Genomic DNA, 18,735 nt, shown 5'->3' on the forward strand with positions numbered 1-18,735 from the left:
GTTTTCACCCAACCCTTAGCAGAATGGCACTGCCAATAATTTAATGTTGCCTTCAGTCAGAAGTGCAACAACAACGCGGGGCTATACCTCATCCCTGCTTGCAAAACAGGTACTGGCAGAGCAGAAACAGGCGGCTTTCGGGACAAAATGTTCTGCTCAGGCCCCAGCGAGTCTGGTACACACACTGCAAAATAGAATCCCCCCCCTTTTCTGTTTGATGACTCCCTCTGTGTTGACAGTGCCGGTTTCCTTTCACGGTAGCGGCTGTCTTATGGAAAGTTATGGAAGTGCGAAAGGAGATTTGTTTGTGAGAGCCGAAGAGGGCCTGGGCCGTGCCGAAGGCTTAACCACCTTGCGCAGGGCTTGGAAATCGGAAAGCGCGTTTCCTCCAGAGGCGAGAGTTTCAGCTAGCAGCAGGAGCAAGAAATCCAGCCTGCTCTGCAAGAAGCCTATGCCCTCCCTTGGCACCACGTCGTTATTTCTAGCCACTAGCACCAGCTGCTGGATATTGCTGGAAACAGAAAAACTAACAGGAATGTGAGAGCGTGTTTGAAAACCGAGACGTGAATACAGCCCGTGGGTGAGCTGTCCCGCAGGGGAAACGCCGGCGCTGGAGGAGAAGGAGCCGTTCCCCCGGGGCCGGCCGGGCGCAGGCGGGAGCTGCGCCCCGGGGATCGCGTCCGGCTGGCGGGAGTGCGGAGCCGGCCGGGGCTGCGAGAGCCATCGGCGCGGCCCCCCCCGGCTGCTCCCGCTCCCCAGCCCCTTCGTATCCCGCACGCACCCGAATCTCCTCCGGCGCCTCCCGAGCGGCTGGGCTCGGCAGGAACCGGCGGCGGCTTTGCCTGCGCAGCTGAGGTGGCCCGCGCCGGCTCGGCGCGCCCGGGGCCCTGGACGGAGCCTCCCGCGTGGGTTTGAGCCCGGGCAGCACACAGAGCCAAGACCTGCTTTTTCCACGCACACACACGCAAAAAAAAAAAAAAAACCCACCCTTTATTTTTCTCCGTTCACGTTGGGCTGAACTTGCCGAAAAAGCAATCCGAAGCGCCGAGCGGGGAGCTGCAGAAACGCGGCCCGCGGGCACGAGGGACCCGCCGTCTCCCTGCGGTCGCGGCCTCACCTTCTGCGTTGTCCGCCCGGCTGCTACTTTATCCGGGTGAAAACGCTGGTGCCGATCCTGCGGGCGAGCCCCCAGGCACCGTGAGTCACCCGGCCGGGACGCCCGGGTCCCCGGGGCCGGCGGCACCGCGGTCCCCGGCTGCCCCCTCTCCCTTTGGGGAGCCCATTTTTTTTTGGGGGGGGGGGGAAGGGGACGGGGACGCTCACCTGGTGGCTTTCCAGTCCTCGGCGGGGCTCTGCGCCTCCTCCCGCAGCAGCCACAGGGCGTGCAGGGACTCCTCGCCGGCCTCGTCCACGTAGCACTGACCCACGAAGGCCGTCGTCCTGGCCGCCCCCGGCGCGTCTGCGGCGGTGCCGTGAGCCGGGGCGCCGGGCCGCCCCGCGGGCGCCGCTCCCGGCTCGCCCGGCCCCGTCCCGCCGCCTACCTCGGCGCCTCCAGCGCACGGCGAAGGTGAAGGTGGGCTGCGCCGTCAGCCCCACGTCCTGCTGGGACCCCTGCAGCGGCGAGGCCAGGATCTGCGGGTCGCTGGCGGCGGCCCCCGGCAGGTAGGAGCCCGAGAAGCCGCCGTCCTCCCCGAGGACGGACACGACCATCCGGCAGCCGCCGTCGCTCCGCCACGAGCCGGAGAGCACGCACTGCAAGGGCGAAGGCTGCGGTGGGGCAGCGCCCGGCGGGGCTGCTGCGGCGCGGGGCCGCGGGCCGGGCGCCAAACGACGGGCAGCGATACCAGCCAGCGCCGCGGGATGCCTCTGGGCTACGGCTCGCCTGCGCTGGCGGCGGCGGTCTGCAGGCAGGTTCCCGCTGCCCGTAGCGAGGAGCATCCCCGCAAGCGCGCCGCCTCCCTCCCAGCCTCTCCGCCCATCGCCCTCGCCGCCCCGGCCCCGTACCTTCCTGCCGGCCGGGCTGGCCCCCGGCACCAGCGCCAGGAGCAGGAGCAGGGCGAGAGCGCCGCTCCCCATGGCCGCGGGGATGCCGCTCGCCCGCCCGCCCCGGCGCGGCTCCCTGCGGCCACCCGCGCCCCGGCCCCCTTTATAGCCGGGCGGGCGCGGGCTGCAACCGGAGCCGGCGCCGCGGCTCGGCGGCTCGGCAGCTGGCGGAGAGCCGGCTGGCGGTGGCAGGGCGCCCGGGGAAAGGCGAGGCGAGCGGGTCTGCGTGACCTGGGCAGCGCCGACGGCCCGCGGGGCGGCGGGCGGCTATAGATAGAGCCGCCGGCTGCCAGCGCCAGCAGGCCTGCTCCTCGCCCCGGCTCCCGGGCACGTTCAGCAGCCACCGCCACGCATGGGGCCGGGGCCGGCTCGCCTGCGTGTGGCTTTGTAGCGGGATTTAACCCCTGCTCCCCCTGCCCTGCCCGGCCGCGCTCGCTCCCCAAGGATCCCAGAGCACCTAACGCCCTGGCACGCGTGACCCTCATCCCGAGGGCGAAGTCCCCGCGGGCAAGGACGCCAACGTTTCTGGGGCTGGGGTTGCCCCGTTCGTTCCCCCAGGTCCGACCCGAGCGGCTTCTCCGTGCCAAGGCGGTCTGCAGTCTGCCGCCTTTAGAAACTGCTCCTTATTGCTCTGTTGGTTCCCTGTCTTTAAGGATCCCCCCCAACAGCACCCTGGCAGGGGGGTGGGGTGGGAAATCAGCTTCTTTGCTTGGAAATTCATTTCCTTAACATTTTGGGCTGAAAGTCATTACTGGTTTATACACTTGCGTGCTCTGTGCTGTGCCGGCCCGGCTGCGTGGCCGGGGCTGTCACGCCGGAGGCAGCGGCATACGGCGGGTGCTGGCAGCGGCGAGCTGCCGTCCTTGCATCGCCGTGCGGGGTGAGGGCTGTTCTGCTTCAGCGGACTCACGTTTCCCCACCGTCAGCTTGATATATGCTCCGCTAACGTTTTTTTGCTTTTGTATGAGTTAGGGGAGGAAACAACCGCGCCGGGGGCCTCTGGGGTCCACGCTAACCTTCGGTGTGTTTGCACTGCCACTCTGACAGGCTTTGGATGTGCAAAACAGAGCATGCGTTTCCCCGGGCAGTCGAGCTGCATCTCGGGGCACTGCAGTGGGGGGGCCGCCTCACAGGGCTGGGGACCGGAGAAAATGAAGGTGGGATTCGAACCGTCTCTGGGGTGGCAGCACCTTTCCTGGGAACAGAAAAGCACCGGCTGGCTCCGGGGGCTGGAAACTGCCGAGCGCACACTTCAAGCACAGGAGGGATCGCTGCCCGGCCGGGGAAGGAGGCCTCCGGCAGAGCTGCTGGCACAGCCCAGAGCCAGCCAGGAGCCCCGGCACATCCCAGGCCCTGGCCGCTGAGCAGCGCCTGGTGCTCGGGTCCGGACGGCTGCCGCGGGCTGCACTGAGCAGAAACCATCTCTCTCCTAACTCTGTCGCTTCTTCTCGTCACCTTTTATGCAGTGCCAAAATCCTGGGCTTTTCCTAGAACCAGGCTCCCAAGAAACCCCCCGCTCCCTCTCCTGCTGCACCAGCGCGGGGGACGTTTTGCTGGCGCCCTGTGTGCTGCGCACGGTCTCTTCAGGACGCCGCCGGGCCACGCGTTTCTGTGCTGTTTGGCAGGGACGTGTTGCTCCGTCTGAGGTGCCAGTACCGGATACCGGCCTGTTCGTGAATGCCCTGGCATCCGCGTGCGTTGGCCCCCTGCGGCGGGTGTCGGGTCAGGCCGTGTTTCTGGGCCCTGGCCTCGGGGGCTCTCACCCAGGCTGGCCAGAGAGTACGGCTTGTGCGCGGTCATCCCCTCCGACGGGGTTATATTTGTCATGCCTCTGTAAGAGGCTTTGGATTCACTGATAAACCTGCCAAAAACCTTGCTTGAAAAACTGAGCTTGGCTGCTGTCCTTGGTGCAACGAAATAGATATCCTGGCGCTGCTGCGACACACCGGGAGACAGCCTGGAAGGGCGAGCGAGCGGTGCGCTCCGTCAAAGGGGAGGTTTTCTCTCTTGCGAGCGGTAGCGTAGCACAGAGCTATACCTTAGCTGGCTTGAAATGAGGTGGTTCAGGCATCAGAGCAGCAGGGAGCTCCGTGCGGAGCAATTTGCCCTACTTCTTGGTAAATCAGGGCCTCGGGGACTGCTCGCTGGCTGCACCAGCATGACCATGCCCAAGCTGATGCTCGCGTGTGCTCCCCAGGCTTTCCGGGGCTCGTTTCCTCATTCCGGACGTCGTGCAGCACTTTCCAGATGTGTTGCATCCATTGACACCGTTGCCTTTACCACCAAGACCACGCGGGATCACCGAGCTTGTGATTTTGCTGAAAAAACAGCGCGGGGGCAGGAGAGGCTCTGCCTGTGCCCGAAGGCACCGAGAGGTGGCAATGGGACGCAGCGCACGCGCGCGGCTCCGCGTGCGAGAGCCGGGGCAGCTCCGGGCTCTCGCGCTCAAGCCTGACATACGTGCGCAGGGCACGTAGATAGTCCTGGGGCTGGAAAAACGCCCGACAGGGAGGGATATGAAGGGCTCGCCCCGTTTACTGCAAGGACGGCAGCTCGATTAGGGATGCAGGAAGGGTCTCTGCCACCGACAGGCAGCCGAGGAGCAGGCGCTCAGGGTGGCAGCTGAAGTTAGGGTAAAGAGGGGAAAGGGCTCAGAGAGCTGGAGGGGGGAGAGCAGGCTGGGGGGGGTCCGGACGCCCCTGGAGAAGGGCGGCAGTGGCCAGAAACACCCGCTAGCCCTCACCTCCACGGGGGACCCGGCGGCTGCGGAGAGGGAAGCTGCATCAGAGGGTGAGTGAGGGCAATTTTTAAAAAATGCAACCATGGCTGAGATGATTTTTTTGGCTGGGGAAGGCTCCTCTTGATTCTGGCATGCACAGCCCGAGGGGGCTGGGGGAGGCGAGCGCTGCCGAGAGCCCTGGCCCCGGGTCCCCGGCGAGGACAGAGGCGGCCGGCTGTCCCCACGGCGCGGGACCGCTGCTCCCCAGGGGCACGAGGAGGGACCGGCGGGGAACGCGCTGGGCCTGCGGGAAGGGGAACCTGCCGACGGGATGGCGGGAGGTGGCCGCGCATCTTGCGGGGAGCGCCGAGGCAGCCCAAGCGGAGCTGCAGTCCCGAGGGACTGCACGTGGCTGGGGCAGAGCTTGCCGGGGCCAAACACTGGGTCCGGGCGTTGCAGGGCAGGCGCGGGCGGGGGGACGCGGGGAGGCAAAGCCGAAGCGGTGAGAGGACGGCGGGAGTCACCGGGCTGCAAGCGGAGGGCGCCTTCACGGCTCGGGCGACGGGTCGTCCTCGCAGGAGGAAGACCAGCTCTGAAGGATCTTCCCTTTCTGGCTGCGCTTGCGGGTGAAGACGTTTCTGCCCACCCTGCGGGGAAGCAGAGGGCTGCCGCGCTCCGGCCGGCGGGGACGACCCGCTCAGCGCCGCCGGCGCCAGCCCGTCCCGGGGGCACCCCGACGCCTCCGGCCAGGGAGAGCCCTGCGCCCAGACCCCGTGGCAGGAACCCCCTCCCTACCTGGTGGCTTTCCAGTCGTCCTCCAGGGACCCGACGGCCTCGCGCAGCAGCCACGTGGTGACCAGCGTCTCCTTCCCGCCCGCGTCCACGAAGCACTGCCCCACGAAGACGGTGGTGGCGTCTGTGGGAACCGGTGGTGGTAGGATGGGGCCGCTGCCCGGGCTCGCAGGCAGCGGCGTGCCCAGGCCAGACCTGCCACGAGCACCTTGGGCTGGACCCCACGGACCCCACGGGCTGACGCAAGGATGCCGGTGAGAAGGAGCTGCTCCGAGCCGGCCCAGAGCCGCCGCGCTGCTGGGCGCCGCTGCACCCATCCCTCCACCCCAGCAGGGATTCCTCCCCGATCCCTCTCTTTCCAGACTGGCTCGCTGCTTGCTTGGGCTCATACGCACAAAAGCATTGCGCACAAAGCAGATTAGGCGGCGTGGGCAAAGCCTTGCAGCTCTCCGACGCGAACGGCGGCACCTTCCCCGCTCCCGCCCCAGCCCTGCCCCGGCCCCGGCCCCGGCCCTGTGCGGCCCAGCACCTACTGGAGAATTTCTCCCAGCGCACGGTGAAGCCGAAGGTGGGCCAGGACGCCTCGCTGAGGTGGTGCTGGGCGCCCTTCAGGGGGGACACGCGGGGGCAGCCGCCGGCCAGGCTCACCCGCGTGAGGTATTTGCCCTGGAAGCCGCCGTCGTCCCGCACCGCCGAGATCTCCATCAGCGACTCCTGGTTGTTCCTCCACAGCCCGCTCAGCTCGCACTGCAAGGGGCACACAGGCCGGCCGTGCCACGGGCTGCCCCCGCGGGCGCCGGGCGAAGGGCGGCACGGCCCCCCGGGGCGCCCGGCTGCCTCCCCGCCGTCACAGGCTGCTAGCCGTCCCCGGCTGCCCCTGGCCACGGCCACGGCTCGGGCACGAAACGCGCCGTGCTGGGCCAGCGGCTGGCCCCGCTCCTCCAGGGAGGTGAAAGCGCAGCGCTGCACCGCGGCGCTGGCGTGGACACGCGGTCCCGACGCGGGAGCAGAGGGATGCCCGTTCTCCACTGTGCCCGCGTTACCTCCCTGGAAGCGCACCTTGCGCTTCCCCAGCTCTCCTGCCTGCATCCCTCGTCCCAGCCGGAAAAGGCATCAAAGAGGGGAGCCCCCCCCCCCGGCTGCTCCCGCCGCATCCCCAGGACAAGCGCCTCGCCGCCCCGGCCCCGTACCTTCCTGCCGGCCGGGCTGGCCCCCGGCACCAGCGCCAGGAGCAGGAGCAGGGCGAGAGCGCCGCTCCCCATGGCCGCGGGGATGCCACCCGCCCGCCCGCCCCGGCGCGGCTCCCTGCGGCCACCCGCGCCCCGGCCCCCTTTATAGCCGGGCGGGCGCGGGCTGCAACCGGAGCCGGCGCCGCGGCTCGGCGGCTCGGCGGCTGGCGGAGAGCCGGCTGGCGGTGGCAGGGCGCCCGGGGAAAGGCGAGGCGAGCGGGTCTGCGTGACCTGGGCAGCGCCGACGGCCCGCGGGGCGGCGGGCGGCTATAGATAGAGCCGCCGGCTGCCAGCGCTGGCGCGGTTCGCCCAGCCCTTCGCCGAGGGCCGGAGGGGAGAGGCGGCAGGGCGCTGCCAGCCCTGGCCCTTGCTCCTGCACCAGTGGGGTCTGCACGGGGCGCTCGCACCGCCTGCCGCCGTCCCGCTGCCGCCATCTGCGTGCCACCGCCCACGGACCCCAGACTCCCTGCCGGACATGAAAAACGCACCTCTTCCCTGGTGGTTTTGTCCTAACGACAGCCCCCTTCCGCGTCAGAAGCTTTGGCCGTTTTCCCAAGGTGTTTTTCCCGGGCTGTTGGGCTTTCCCTGGGTCTGGGGCCAGTGGCAGCTTGCAACGCAAGCTCTCGGACGGCCCAGATTTAATCCCCGTGGTAAGTGCCGATGAGCTCGTCTGGGATGTGGGCGGAAGTTAAAATTGGAGTCGGACCACCAGGACCCACGCTGCGATGATGAGTAGTGGACTTTGCAAGAGCTAATGATGCCTCTTCCTTGGCAAAGGTGAGCAGCCACAGGGAGAACACGCTCTGCAGCTCAGGATACTCGCTGCACGCATCCCGGCCTGCTGCAGCCATCTCCTGAGGCCACCGCGCTCAGCCTCGGGGGCCCAGAGAGCCCGCAGATTTGTCCCTGCCCTCCCTCAGCCACTTTGGGCCAGCCCTTGCTGCGCTCTTCCTGCTAGATGTGGCCCCTGGCTCTGGTCCGTGCCCCTCACAGCTCTGCCCCATCCCTCCAGCCCAGGAGTGGGTGTTGCAGAGCAGGGACGGGTCCCCTCCACTGGTGTCACAGGAGCTGGCATGAGGCACACACAGGGGCTGGGGGCACAGGACACTCAGGGGACCCCATGGGAGAGGATGTCCTGTGCATAGACCCCAAGGGGGGATCCTGCGGGAGGGGATGCCCCGTGCACGGTCCCTCAAGGGGGGGCACCCTGCAGGAGGGGAAGGGGATGCCCTGTGCAGGGTCCCTCGAGGGATGCCCCGTGCCCTTGGGGGGGTGGCCCATGCACGGTCCTGGGGCAGAGTCTCCGCAGAGGGTCTTTGCGGGACTGTGGAGGGGGACGCAGCGGTGGTGGCGTGGGGGGCGATGGCTGTGGGGCAGGGAAGGGTGGCTGTGGGGCGCTGCAGGCAGGGCTGGGGGGAGGCGAGCGGGGAGGACAGAGCGAGAAGGCAGGGGAAGGGGCAAGAGGCTGCCGTGGAGGGAGGCTGAGGGAGCAGACCTGGCTCAGTTCCCTCTGCCCCAAACCTTGCCTGCCCCATGTGCTTCAAGGAGACACCCCTGTCTGAGCCCTCCAAAGGGGTCCCTAATAGCGTGAAGTCCAGGATCTTTCCGGGGCATATGGAGGGCAGGCGGGGGTAGGACCCAGCCAGGCTTTACCCCAAAAGCTGTGAGCAATGACAGGACAAGGGACTTGCAGTTTTGGCAGCACCAAAGCTTTACTGCGAGCAGAGCAGTTCTGCAGGGTCGTGGGAGAAGAGCAGCTCAGCAGCCCTCCAGCAGCTGCGTGGGAGACGCAGAGCTGGGAGGACGGACGGGGTGGGCAGAGGTCCTCAAATCGAGGGACACATGGGGACACAGGACACAGCTGACTCTTCTGAGGCAGTCGCGTGTCCCATCACTGGAACCGGGTGAACACGTTACTGCCGATACTGCAGGGAAACACAGAGCTCGTACCTTGGTGTATCGAAGTCAGGAGGGACTTTTTGGTCTGACCCCTGCACAGCACGAGGGTGACCACCAATAATGCCCGTCCTGAGCACAGTGATTAGCATCAGTTGGAGCATCCTCCAGATGCAGGGATGGCCCCGCACCCACAGGCCCTGCTCTGCCCACGGCTCACCTGGTGGCTTTCCAGTCGTCCCTCAGGTTGTGGACCTCCTGTCGCAGGAGCCACGTGGTCCTCAGAATTTCCTTCCCGTCCTTGTCCACGAAGCACTGGCCCGTGAAGACGGTGGTGGAGTCTGCAGGGAAGGGATGGGAAGTGGGGTGAGTGCCGAGGCCAGCGCCAAGGGGGGACAGCACCATTCAGTCAAATAAAGGTCCTGCACCCTACTCGCATCTGGGAAGGGACACAGAGAGGGTCCCTGCAGTGGAGAGTGGGTGAGCAGGGGATGACTGGTTCACCGTGGACACTGGGAGCGTGGTGCTTCCTACAGGTACTCTGAAGCCCCCAGATTAGGGGTTTCTCTCTGCTTGGGAGGCAGCAGGCCAGTTTGGGGTGAAAAAGGCTGCTATGACCACCTAGGGTCAAGAACAGCCTCTTGCAGGGGTCTCATCAACTCATAAAGGGAGCGTCCACAAATAATATGGATGGCTGGGTTTTGGTCCTAGCTCATAAAGGTGTAGCTCATAATGTGACAGCTTTGCAGCTGAGAGCCCCTGTGTGTCCTGTGGTGACCTGTGGGTGACGGTTCCCTCTCCAGTCTGTCACTGCTGGAATCAGAGACAGCAGACCTGAGGGATCTGGGATTTCAGCTCTTGGGGGTGACCAGCCCAGCTGAGCCCAGATCTAGCTCTGCCCCCTCCTCTTCTTGGGCTAGACCTGCCTTGGACACAAGCCAGACACGGGGATTGGGATTGGGAGGTGCCCCCACCCAAGCAGCTCCTGGGCTGGGAATGGGGGAGCATCAGGCACACCACAGGGGAGGGCAGAGGCCACTGGGGACACTGCAGGGAGGCTGAGGAAGGAGGAATTACCTGAAAAACTCCAGTTGACAGTGAAACCAAAGGTGGGTTGGTTCTGCTCGTTCTTATGGTGCTGGGAGCCCTGCAGCGGAGAAACCTTGATCTTTTCCTTTGTGGCTGTCACGGCTGTGTAGTACAAGCCAGAGAAATTGCCATTTTTGCTCATAGAACTGATGGTCATATTGGAGCCCAGCTCATTGATCCAAGACCCTGTCAGGACACACTGCAAAGGGGAAATCAGCCCCGGCTGCTGCGGCGCAGCCAGGACAGGGGCAGAGATGCCGGAGCAGGCATCCCCCAGGGCTCCCTGCAGCCCCAGCCATGCCCCCGGCGTGGGATGGTGCGCGGGTCCCTCTTTGGCATCCGTTTTACCTTGGCCTTTGCGGCGGCGCTGACGGATGCTGCCACCAGGGCGAGGATGAGAGCAATGCTGAGTCTGTCCATCCTTCTCCAGAGCAGGTGCTGGCTGCCAAAGCGCTGCGACCGCCTGGGTTAACTGGCTGTGGAGTATGTGCGGCACCTTTTTATAGAGCTGCAGGGAGACGGGCTCTATTGTTTTTGTTATTTTTAAAAGTTCCAAGGAACAGGCACATACCAGCTGCGATCTGACCCCTGTATCTTAGTGACAAAGAAGGAAAGTGAAAGTGGAAGTTCCATAAAACAGGTCTCCTGCTCATCCCAGGGGCGTCCTGCCCGGTGCAAGGAGCTCAGCATGGCCAGCAAGCTCGGGCTTCAGCCCCGCAGGTGTCCCTGCTCCCGAGAGGTGCCGGGTCCTCGGTGCCGCGCAGCCCCGGCGGCGAGGGCTGGCGGGGGAACGGGTGCAAGCGCTGGCTCGTGGGGTTCGGTAGGGATTTGGAGGGGTGGCTGTGCTGGGCGAGGTGGGAACGCTGGCGGGTCGCTGGCCTCCTTCCCCTGGCACGTCTGCAGCCGCTCGCACGCAGCTGCAGGGGAGCAGCAGGGAGAGGGCTCCCAGGAAGCCTCGGCTCCACTTCCCTGGTGCGCTCGTGCTGGAGCTGACTTTCCCCTTTAGGCAAAACCCCTTCAGTCTTTGTAGGTTTTTCTGTCTGTGAAGATTTCACCTTTCTGAGAAGGAAACCCTTAAAAAACCCCAGCTTCTTCCCAAAATCAGGGCTCAGAGTGGCTTGCGTCTCCAGAGTGGGCTGGGGAGGGCAGGGCTGGGGAGCTGGCGGAGGAGCTCACCCAACCACCTAAGATGAGCTCCGTGCCAGGAAAGGCTGCAGAAAGGGCTCGGCTCAAGGAGAGGGGCAGAGGAGAAGAGCAAGGCTTCCTCCACACCGGTGGTTTTAGCAGCGGCTCTGGTGTGGAGAGCTGCTGAGTAGGAAGTGCTGGTCCGGACCGGAGAGGCTGATGGGAATGATAACCACATGGACACAACCCGTGCGGCAGGAGCTATAAGACTTAAGTTATAAATGAGTAATAAAAATCAATTTTGTTCTTCAGTCATCACAGCAGTGTGGCTAGGTATCAGGGCTGTGGCTCTGTGCACATCCGGAGGAATTAGCCCATAATTCCCTGAATGATCGAGGAACTCCCCGGCTCTATCTGCTTCGCTGAGGTAATGGCTGGATTATCACTGCACACTTAGACATTGAACACCGAGACATTGAACACTGAATCATTGAACACTGAGTCATTGGACACTGAAACAGGTGATTTTTTTTTCTTCTGGACTATCGCAGTTAAGTGTTTGACTGAAGGATGTGGGAATCCTCCAGGAGGTAATTTCAGACAATCCTCCTGCTTTCCTGGTGCAGTTCATATGTTTTAAGTATGTGAGCTGGCAACCTGGGTGGAGAATCTGGCCCTCCCCTCCAGAGCTTCTGCTGTGGGAGTGATCAAATTGTACCTAGATAAGGTGCTTGTAAACAGTCAGTGGGTCTTGTTCCTGCAGGAGAGGTCATGTAGGCCAGTCTCCTCTATGTGGTTATGACATTTAAGGGATATTTTCTGTATAGGTAAGATAATCAGTAAGGATGGATCAGGCATGCACTGGCGTGGTCATGGAGGAGCACAGCCAGCAAGGTGGCAGGAACTGTGCAGAGCAGCGGTTTGGAGCATCTCACCTGGTCCTCGTAAGGGCACCGCTGCAAGGACCCTTGCAACGGGGACTCCTGTCACTCTCTGGACAGCCACCACTGTCCTATCTGAGAGATTTGAGACCCCCCCATATGAGCGTCACCCTATGCCAAGAAGATCCCAATCTATGCCAAGAAGATCCCAGTATATTCTCGTTATTTTTTTTAATGAATGATCTCCCTGCGAGTGTCTGCGTGACGCAGACACGCTAGCAGCAGTACGCTGTGCATTTCTGTAAAGGGCCTTCCACCTCCACCTCCCGGCTCTCCAAAGGTTCGCAGCGCGTGAACGACAGCGACCAAGAAGACGTGATGTAGGAGCAACGGCTGGTTTTACCCCACAGGGAGGTGCTCGGCTTTGCCGTGCCGATGGACGCGAGTTGGACGGAGGTGACTGGTGAGGTGTTTGCGGCTGAGACAGGTGTAGGCAGGGCAGAAATGGGAGTGTGGCCTTAAGGTGCGTAAATACTTGTGCCGGCTCGCCAGGCTGCTGCCTTTCTGCCTTGGCAGCCTGCGTCCTAGCACGAGCCTCGGCGCTGCCTGGCGGTGGTAATACAGGCAGGAGGATGCGTGCAGTAAAACCGGCAGCCGCCCTGCACGCAGCATCCGCAGCACCGAGACCGGATGCCTCTGAGCCGGCCATGCTCCCCTCTGCTCCCCGCTTTTCTAATCCTCAGGTTCCCGTAGAGCAGCTGTTTGGACTAAATACTATCTCAAAATGAGGAAGTTTGTTGGAAAGGGACTTCCAGCAGAGCAGCCACAAAGGTGAAATACTGCAGGAGATTTAAGAACACTGTAGTAGGGGGCCAGCATGAAGGTACTCCCTTCAGAAAGGCTGTAAAAGAACTAGAAAAGCTGGTAATATGTGCAGATGGAAGGGAGGCAATGCGAAGAAAACAACATTGTTTAAGAAGCTGGAGATACATTCAAAAAAAAAAAAAAGAGCAAACAATCTGCAAATCCACAACAAGGCAGGCCAAAACAAGTGGAAAAGCCTGCTAAAGCCATTGGTGCTATTAATAAACCTTTCCCAGACCTCAGCAGCAGGAAACCCAGGGGAGTGACAGGGGGCAGCAGCTTCGCTGGCGGCGAAGCGCTGCGGGCTGCCGGAGAGCTCGGCAACACCCTGCAGCTCACTGGCCACTCAGAGACGGGATCGCTCCAGGGCCGGGCAGCTCAAAAAAGTCTCAGGTCCGCAGCTAACACTGAGTTTCCTGGAAATCAGCTGCTTGGGCCTTAACTGGGCGGATCAAGAAACAAGCTTTGCTTCAGCACTTGTTTCTCCAGCAAGGCATTTCCCCCTGTACCACCCGTTTCCAGTAAATGACATTAATTCTTTGAAGCAGAGTTTTGGGGCTAGAGGCGCCGCAGGGTCCTGCACAGCCCTTCCTGCTCGCCGGGAGCAGAGGACAGTGCAAGCTGCTGTGTCTGCCTGCCCAGGACGCGGGTCAGCCGCCAGGCAGATTGCTCGGCTTGCAAAGGGCCCCCAGAGTTACGCTCTCATCACACGTGCCCCAGCCCATGCATAGCCCCAGGTCCAGCCCTAGCTCCCTTCGTGCAGGATGGTGGCTGCTGGGATGTGCCATCCCTCTCCTGCCCTGTGCTGTACGGAGCCGCTCGAAGCGCTGCCCCAGGCTGGCGGCAGGCTCAGGCAGCCTGTGCTCAGAGGTGCTGCTTGTGTCCTGTCGAAATTTGCACAACCCCCCGCCCCCCATCACAAACCGAAACGCGAGTTTTGGACCGAAAGGGAACGATAACATTGTAAATACTGAAATCCCAGCCTGTTAAGCTCAGGGCTGTGTGTTTGAAAGTGGTTTGAGAGACCCTGGTGAGATGCTCAGAGATGGGGCTCGCATGAACAGAAGTGCCCCTTGGCTGTGAGCAGAGCATGGCTCCTGCTCGGGTCTGAGAGCAGACAGAGCAAACTGAAAAACAGCAGAGCTGGACAACTGAGCAGTCAGGGCATACTGAAACGAGGAGAGGTCAAAGCGGGAGAGGGTGCTCAGCACCCATTGCGGGTGGCATCCCCCAGAGCTGGTAGGGGAGGGGACTCGGCAACACCAGGCAGGGGCAAGCAAGAATTAGCATTAGCTAGACCCTAACACAGTGTCCTGAACAGGAAATAATTTGTCACTAGCAGCAAATCTATACTGAAAATAACTGGGGAATTTCTTGGGTGGAAGAAGCACCTGACAGGAGAAACCAGACTGTGAGCGTGCACATGTAGACCCATCTGCTCCCCTGTGCTGGCTTCCAAGGACCTTCCCTGCTCCCTGTCTTCTACAAGGGCCCATTTCTCTTTGGCAGCCTACAGTGCTCTGCAGTCGTTGCAAAGCCCGTTGGAGCTGGAAATGGGGTTTTCTCAGGGCCAATCCCTTTCTGGAGTAAAAGGTGCGCGAGCACCTCGTCCTGCTCCCTCTGCCTGCAGCAGCGCTTCAACCCGGCTTCTCAACGTATACAGCTACAAAACACACAACACTGGGTTTAAAGAGAACATCCTTCATTTTATTCCCACTTTGGAGCCTTTTTCCCCAAAGCTGAAAACAGCCTCAGAGGAGAACTTATACCAAAGCGCAGCTCTCCCCTGCACGTGCTTCCCACCAGGGGAGAGCGCGAGGCTGCGGCGGTGGGTGTGCTGGTGCTGCGCCGCAGATGCACAGGTTGGGGGGGGGAGCACCTTGTGTGAGCCCAACGAGGCCGGGGGAGGCAGGTGCAGGGGCCTGTAGACAGCCTGGGTGCTGGGAGAGTCGGGCAGGGGGTGCCCAATGCTGACAAAAGAGGGATCGGACATCCTCATGCCAGGTAGGTCATCTAGGGACACCCCAGGGCAGGGATTGCTTGTAGGACTCTTCTGCAGGTGACCGTGAAGGCACTAAAAAGGCATTATTAAGAAGACACTCGCGTTGCATGTCCACAAAAGCCTTGATGTGTGGAGGTGGTGATGGTATGTGTCAGACCACGTGGTGTGGCACAGCCCAGGCGAGTCCCCCTGAAAAGGGAATGAGGGCACATGAAGGGGCGGCTCCAAGGTCCTCCGTGAGGAGCTTACCAGAGAAAAGATTCAACTCTGTCACGATTTCTCCGGACACGTGAGAGCTGACATGAGGCAACCAAAGTGTTCAGAGAAGCTACAAGGCCCCATGTCTGGATGGGGGTTGCTCCCAACAGATGAGGTTTGGAGGCAGCGAGCTGCTGAGCTAATCCCCTTGCTCTGAGCACAGCAAATGCCTCAGCCAAAGTTGCACCTAGAGAAGTCCTGGGGCACAGAGGCTCTTCCCGTCCTGGCTGCACAGCTCCTGGTTTGCAAGAAGCTTCTTGCTGAAGAAGCTCAAAGGAGTTTGAGCAGAGCCCCACTGCGTCCCCAGTGGCACCAGCACAGAGCTGATGCTGCAGACTGGCCCATCAGGACCCCCCGGACAAGGCTGGGGAAGCCAGCAAATACTGAGCTATGAGAGCAAGAAAAGATAGGCAGAGGGAGAAATACTTCATGGCAGGTGCTGCTGATACCTGTGCAAAGCATCTTTTCCTCCTAGGGTGGCAGAGAAGCCGTCGGAGGGGCTTTTTCTTCTTCCTTGCAGTCGATTCGAGTGAAGACGTTGCGACCGGTCCTGCGGGAAAGCACATGCATGACAGACCCTGTTGGTGCCCACCTGGCAGATGGGCCAACACCCATAGGGACAAGGATCCCGCTGCTCACATGGTGGCTTTCCAGTCGCTGTGGAGGGAGTTGACCTTCTGTCGCAGGAGCCAGGCTGTCTGCAAGATCTCTTTCTCGTTGTTGTCCACGAAGCACTGGCCCACGAAGACGGTCGTGGAGTCTGCCCCAGCAAGAGGTGCCTCAGGATGCGTCACGCTGTCTGCGGGGTGCTCGGCAGACAGACAGACGCTGGCCAGAGCAGGGAGGGGAGTGTGTGGAGGGGCCAAGCGATGGTGGTCTGCCTGTGCTCCCCTCCCATCCGCACGGAGCCGCTGCCCCTACCTACCGGAAAACCTCTTCCAGTTGACGGTGAAGCCAAACGTGCTTTGTCCGTCCTCGTCCAAGTGCTGGGTCCCGCAGAGGGGTGAAGGCTTGATTGGCTTTTGGGCACTCGAGACAGCGGTGTGGTACTCTCCGGAGAAGTCGCCCTGGCTGTTCACGCTGAACACGTGCATCCTCGAGCCCAGGTCGTTCTGCCACCACCCGGCCAGGTTGCACTGCCGAGGGAGGGAGCGGATGTGGTTCCCCGGGGGCTGCCCCTGCCCGGGGCTGGCCCGTCCGTGGTGCTGTGGGGACAGCCCCTGCCCACCGCCCCTGGCAGAGCCCAGCTCCCCGCAGCACCCAGGCCTCCCCAGAGCCCCCAGCCAGGGGCCAGGGGCCAAAGTTACCTTGCCCATTCCTGCAGGCTGTTTCTGCTCAGGGTCCCGCCCAGTCTTGGCGTTTGCTCCTTTTGCCTCCTTCATGGTCGTCTTTTCCTCTTTGAGGGTCTCGCCTAACTGGCAAAGCACCTTTAAAAATAAACGAAACACAAAGTCAGTTTTTGGCAGCAGCATTTCTCAGGAGCCTGAGGAGTCTGACGGTGCTGGGGCTGGGGAGTGGAGGGCACGAGCCCACCATGGCCTTTTGCTCAGGCATTTTTGTTTAAGACATCTGATTTACAAAGTCATCACAATCTCAGAAATGTCAGGAGAGCCACAAACTAAGTGAAGCCAAACAGAACAAAAGAGGTAAGGAAAGTGTGCCGTGCTTGGCACCGGGACGTGGTGTGCCAGCGCTCCGGGGAGAGCCCTTGGCAAGGGACAGAGCCCTGGCATTTGTGCTGGGCCCCCTGCGAGACCAAGGAGCCCCGATGGCTGGTGCCTTGCAGCATCCCGCCTGCAGAGCCGTGGCTCTGGCACAGCCCCGAAGCCCTCCCTGTGCCCTCGGTCGCTGCACCTCCCCAGCCTGGGGACAGACCAGGGTCCCCATGACCCCCCACTAGGGCAGACATTCCCGCATGTCCCGATGCCCCCACAGGAGTTCCCTGGTATATCCCCCCATAGCAGGGGGGGGGACATATGTGGCCCGCCTTGGGGCAGGGGTCCCTATGCACATTGCTCCAGGAGAAGGGGCTCCCATGCATGTCCCACCCCAGAGCAGGGGCTGCACCCCTGGACAGCACAGACACGCATGTCCCACCCCACCAGAGCAGGGCTCCCACCTGTGTCCCCCCCCCCAAAGCAGGGCTCCCCTGGGAATGGCACTCCCACACATGTCCCACCCCCCTGGAACAGGGCTCCCATCCCCGGAACAGGGGCACCCCCAGCGATGGCGCTCCCATGCATGTGCCACCCCCCGGAGAAGGACTCCCACACGTGTCCCACCCCCAGCAGGACTCCCACACGTGTCCCACCCCGGAGCAGGGTTCCCATCCCCGGAGCAGGGGCACCCCCGGGGATGGCGCTCCCACGCGTGTCCCACCCCACCGGAGCAGGACTCCCACGCGTGTCCCACCCCGGAGCAGGGTTCCCATCCCCGGAGCAGGGGCACCCCCGGGGATGGCGCTCCCACGCGTGTCCCACCCCACCGGAGCAGGACTCCCACGCGTGTCCCACCCCGGAGCAGGGTTCCCATCCCCGGAGCAGGGGCACCCCCGGGGATGGCGCTCCCACGCGTGTCCCACCCCACCGGAGCAGGACTCCCACGCGTGTCCCACCCCGGAGCAGGGTTCCCATCCCCGGAGCAGGGGCACCCCCAGCGATGGCGCTCCCATGCATGTCCCACTCCACCGGAGCAGGACTCCCACGCGTGTCCCACCCCGGAGCAGGGTTCCCATCCCCGGAGCAGGGGCACCCCCGGGGATGGCGCTCCCACGCGTGTTCCACCCCACCGGAGCAGGACTCCCACGCGTGTCCCACCCCGGAGCAGGGTTCCCATCCCCGGAGCAGGGGCACCCCCGGGGATGGCGCTCCCACGCGTGTCCGTCCCCCCCGGGAGCTGACGCTCCCCCCGCCGCCGCAGAGCAGAGCAGCAAGCCCGCGGAGCGGCGCTCCCACGCACGTCCCACCGCGGAGCGGAGGCTCCCCCGGAGCTCCCACGCGTGTCCCCGCTCCCACCTGGCTTCCCCCGGCAGCTCCGGCCAGGGCCGCTCCCACAGGTAGAGCGAGGGCGGTGAGGAGGCGACGACTCATCCCGACCGACGGCTGCGGCCGGCGGAGCCGCCCCGTCCCTTTATAGCGCGGCCGTCGCCGCCTCTCCGCAACGCCCCGGGCGGCACGGCGGGCTGGGGCTGCCCGCGGCACGGAGCAGCGCGGCGCTGCGCAGCGGCACCGTGCGCCACGCACCCGGCTGCCTGAGACAAAGCCCTGCCGCGGATGTGGTTACCGCGCTGTTTGCAACCCTCTTCCCCGTGCCCGTGCCCTCCGGCTCTTGGAGCTGCGAGTCACGTAGCCGGGGGTGACCCGGGGGGCTTGGGACTTGATGCCAGCGTGCCGGCGAAGTCCTTCAACATAGTTTTGGGGGGAGGGGGGGGGGTCACTCCTTAACCGTAGCGGCCCACGACGGCGTGCGAAACCCGCTGCAGCACCCCGGGCCGAGGATGGTCGGCGGCGACACAGATCGGTCGCCTGAAGAGGAAACTGAAACTGTGCTAACAGCAGTATGACAGCCCCCCCCCCCCCCCCCCCCGAGATGGCAAACTCCATTGCACATACAAGTAAGAGCAAAATGCAGGCGCGGGGGGAACAGGAACCAGGGGTGGGAGAAGAAGAGGGTGAGAAAGGGCCGGCGAAGGGGTGCGGAGGGAAGGGCTGCCAGACGTTTGGGACCCCTGCCCCATTAGCACAGCACAGGGCGACAGAGCTGCTGCTGGCACATTCGCTGTCGCTCTCAAAGTCCCCGGCTTCCCCTAAGGCTGGGGGTGACGGCTTTCTGTTTCTG

At 63.4% G+C, this 18,735-nt stretch overlaps 4 protein-coding genes across 6 annotated transcripts; all 4 read right to left on the reverse strand.

Annotated features, from left to right (window-relative positions):
- Positions 1-971: 971 nt before the first annotated feature.
- On the reverse strand, positions 972-2,109 carry LOC138064277 (avidin-like). Its single transcript, XM_068926056.1, has 4 exons — positions 2,005-2,109; positions 1,542-1,752; positions 1,324-1,459; positions 972-1,174 (listed from the first exon to the last, which is right to left on the reverse strand). Exons 1-4 carry the CDS (start codon positions 2,074-2,076, stop codon positions 1,141-1,143), a joined length of 453 nt encoding a protein of 150 aa, XP_068782157.1. The 5' UTR covers positions 2,077-2,109; the 3' UTR covers positions 972-1,140.
- A 3,200-nt stretch (positions 2,110-5,309) lies between these two features.
- Positions 5,310-6,816, reverse strand: LOC138064336 (avidin-like). The gene is made up of 4 exons (XM_068926381.1): positions 6,745-6,816; positions 6,088-6,301; positions 5,558-5,678; positions 5,310-5,409 (listed from the first exon to the last, which is right to left on the reverse strand). Exons 1-4 carry the CDS (start codon positions 6,814-6,816, stop codon positions 5,310-5,312), a joined length of 507 nt encoding a protein of 168 aa, XP_068782482.1.
- Positions 6,817-8,487: 1,671 nt separating this feature from the next.
- LOC138064124 (avidin-like) lies at positions 8,488-10,955 on the reverse strand. Its single transcript, XM_068925284.1, has 5 exons — positions 10,340-10,955; positions 10,117-10,244; positions 9,757-9,967; positions 8,900-9,020; positions 8,488-8,708 (listed from the first exon to the last, which is right to left on the reverse strand). The coding sequence occupies exons 2-5, from the start codon at positions 10,186-10,188 to the stop codon at positions 8,675-8,677; spliced, it is 438 nt and encodes a 145-aa protein (XP_068781385.1). The 5' UTR covers positions 10,189-10,244; positions 10,340-10,955; the 3' UTR covers positions 8,488-8,674.
- Positions 10,956-14,323: 3,368 nt separating this feature from the next.
- Positions 14,324-18,126, reverse strand: LOC104147764 (avidin). Of its 3 annotated transcripts, none has more exons than XM_068926019.1 (6): positions 17,913-18,126; positions 16,206-16,325; positions 15,824-16,034; positions 15,538-15,658; positions 15,348-15,448; positions 14,324-14,712 (listed from the first exon to the last, which is right to left on the reverse strand). In XM_068926019.1, the coding sequence occupies exons 1-5, from the start codon at positions 17,985-17,987 to the stop codon at positions 15,370-15,372; spliced, it is 606 nt and encodes a 201-aa protein (XP_068782120.1). In that variant the 5' UTR covers positions 17,988-18,126; the 3' UTR covers positions 14,324-14,712; positions 15,348-15,369. The 3 variants fall into 3 exon arrangements, with proteins under 3 accessions (XP_068782120.1, XP_068782119.1, XP_068782121.1); XM_068926018.1 differs by having other exon boundaries at positions 14,324-14,829; positions 17,913-18,124; XM_068926020.1 differs by having other exon boundaries at positions 14,324-14,829; positions 17,857-17,956.
- Between the last annotated feature and the right edge of the window lie 609 nt (positions 18,127-18,735).

Source organism: Struthio camelus, chromosome W (genome assembly GCF_040807025.1).
Source record: "Struthio camelus isolate bStrCam1 chromosome W, bStrCam1.hap1, whole genome shotgun sequence".
Taxonomy (NCBI): domain Eukaryota; kingdom Metazoa; phylum Chordata; class Aves; order Struthioniformes; family Struthionidae; genus Struthio; species Struthio camelus.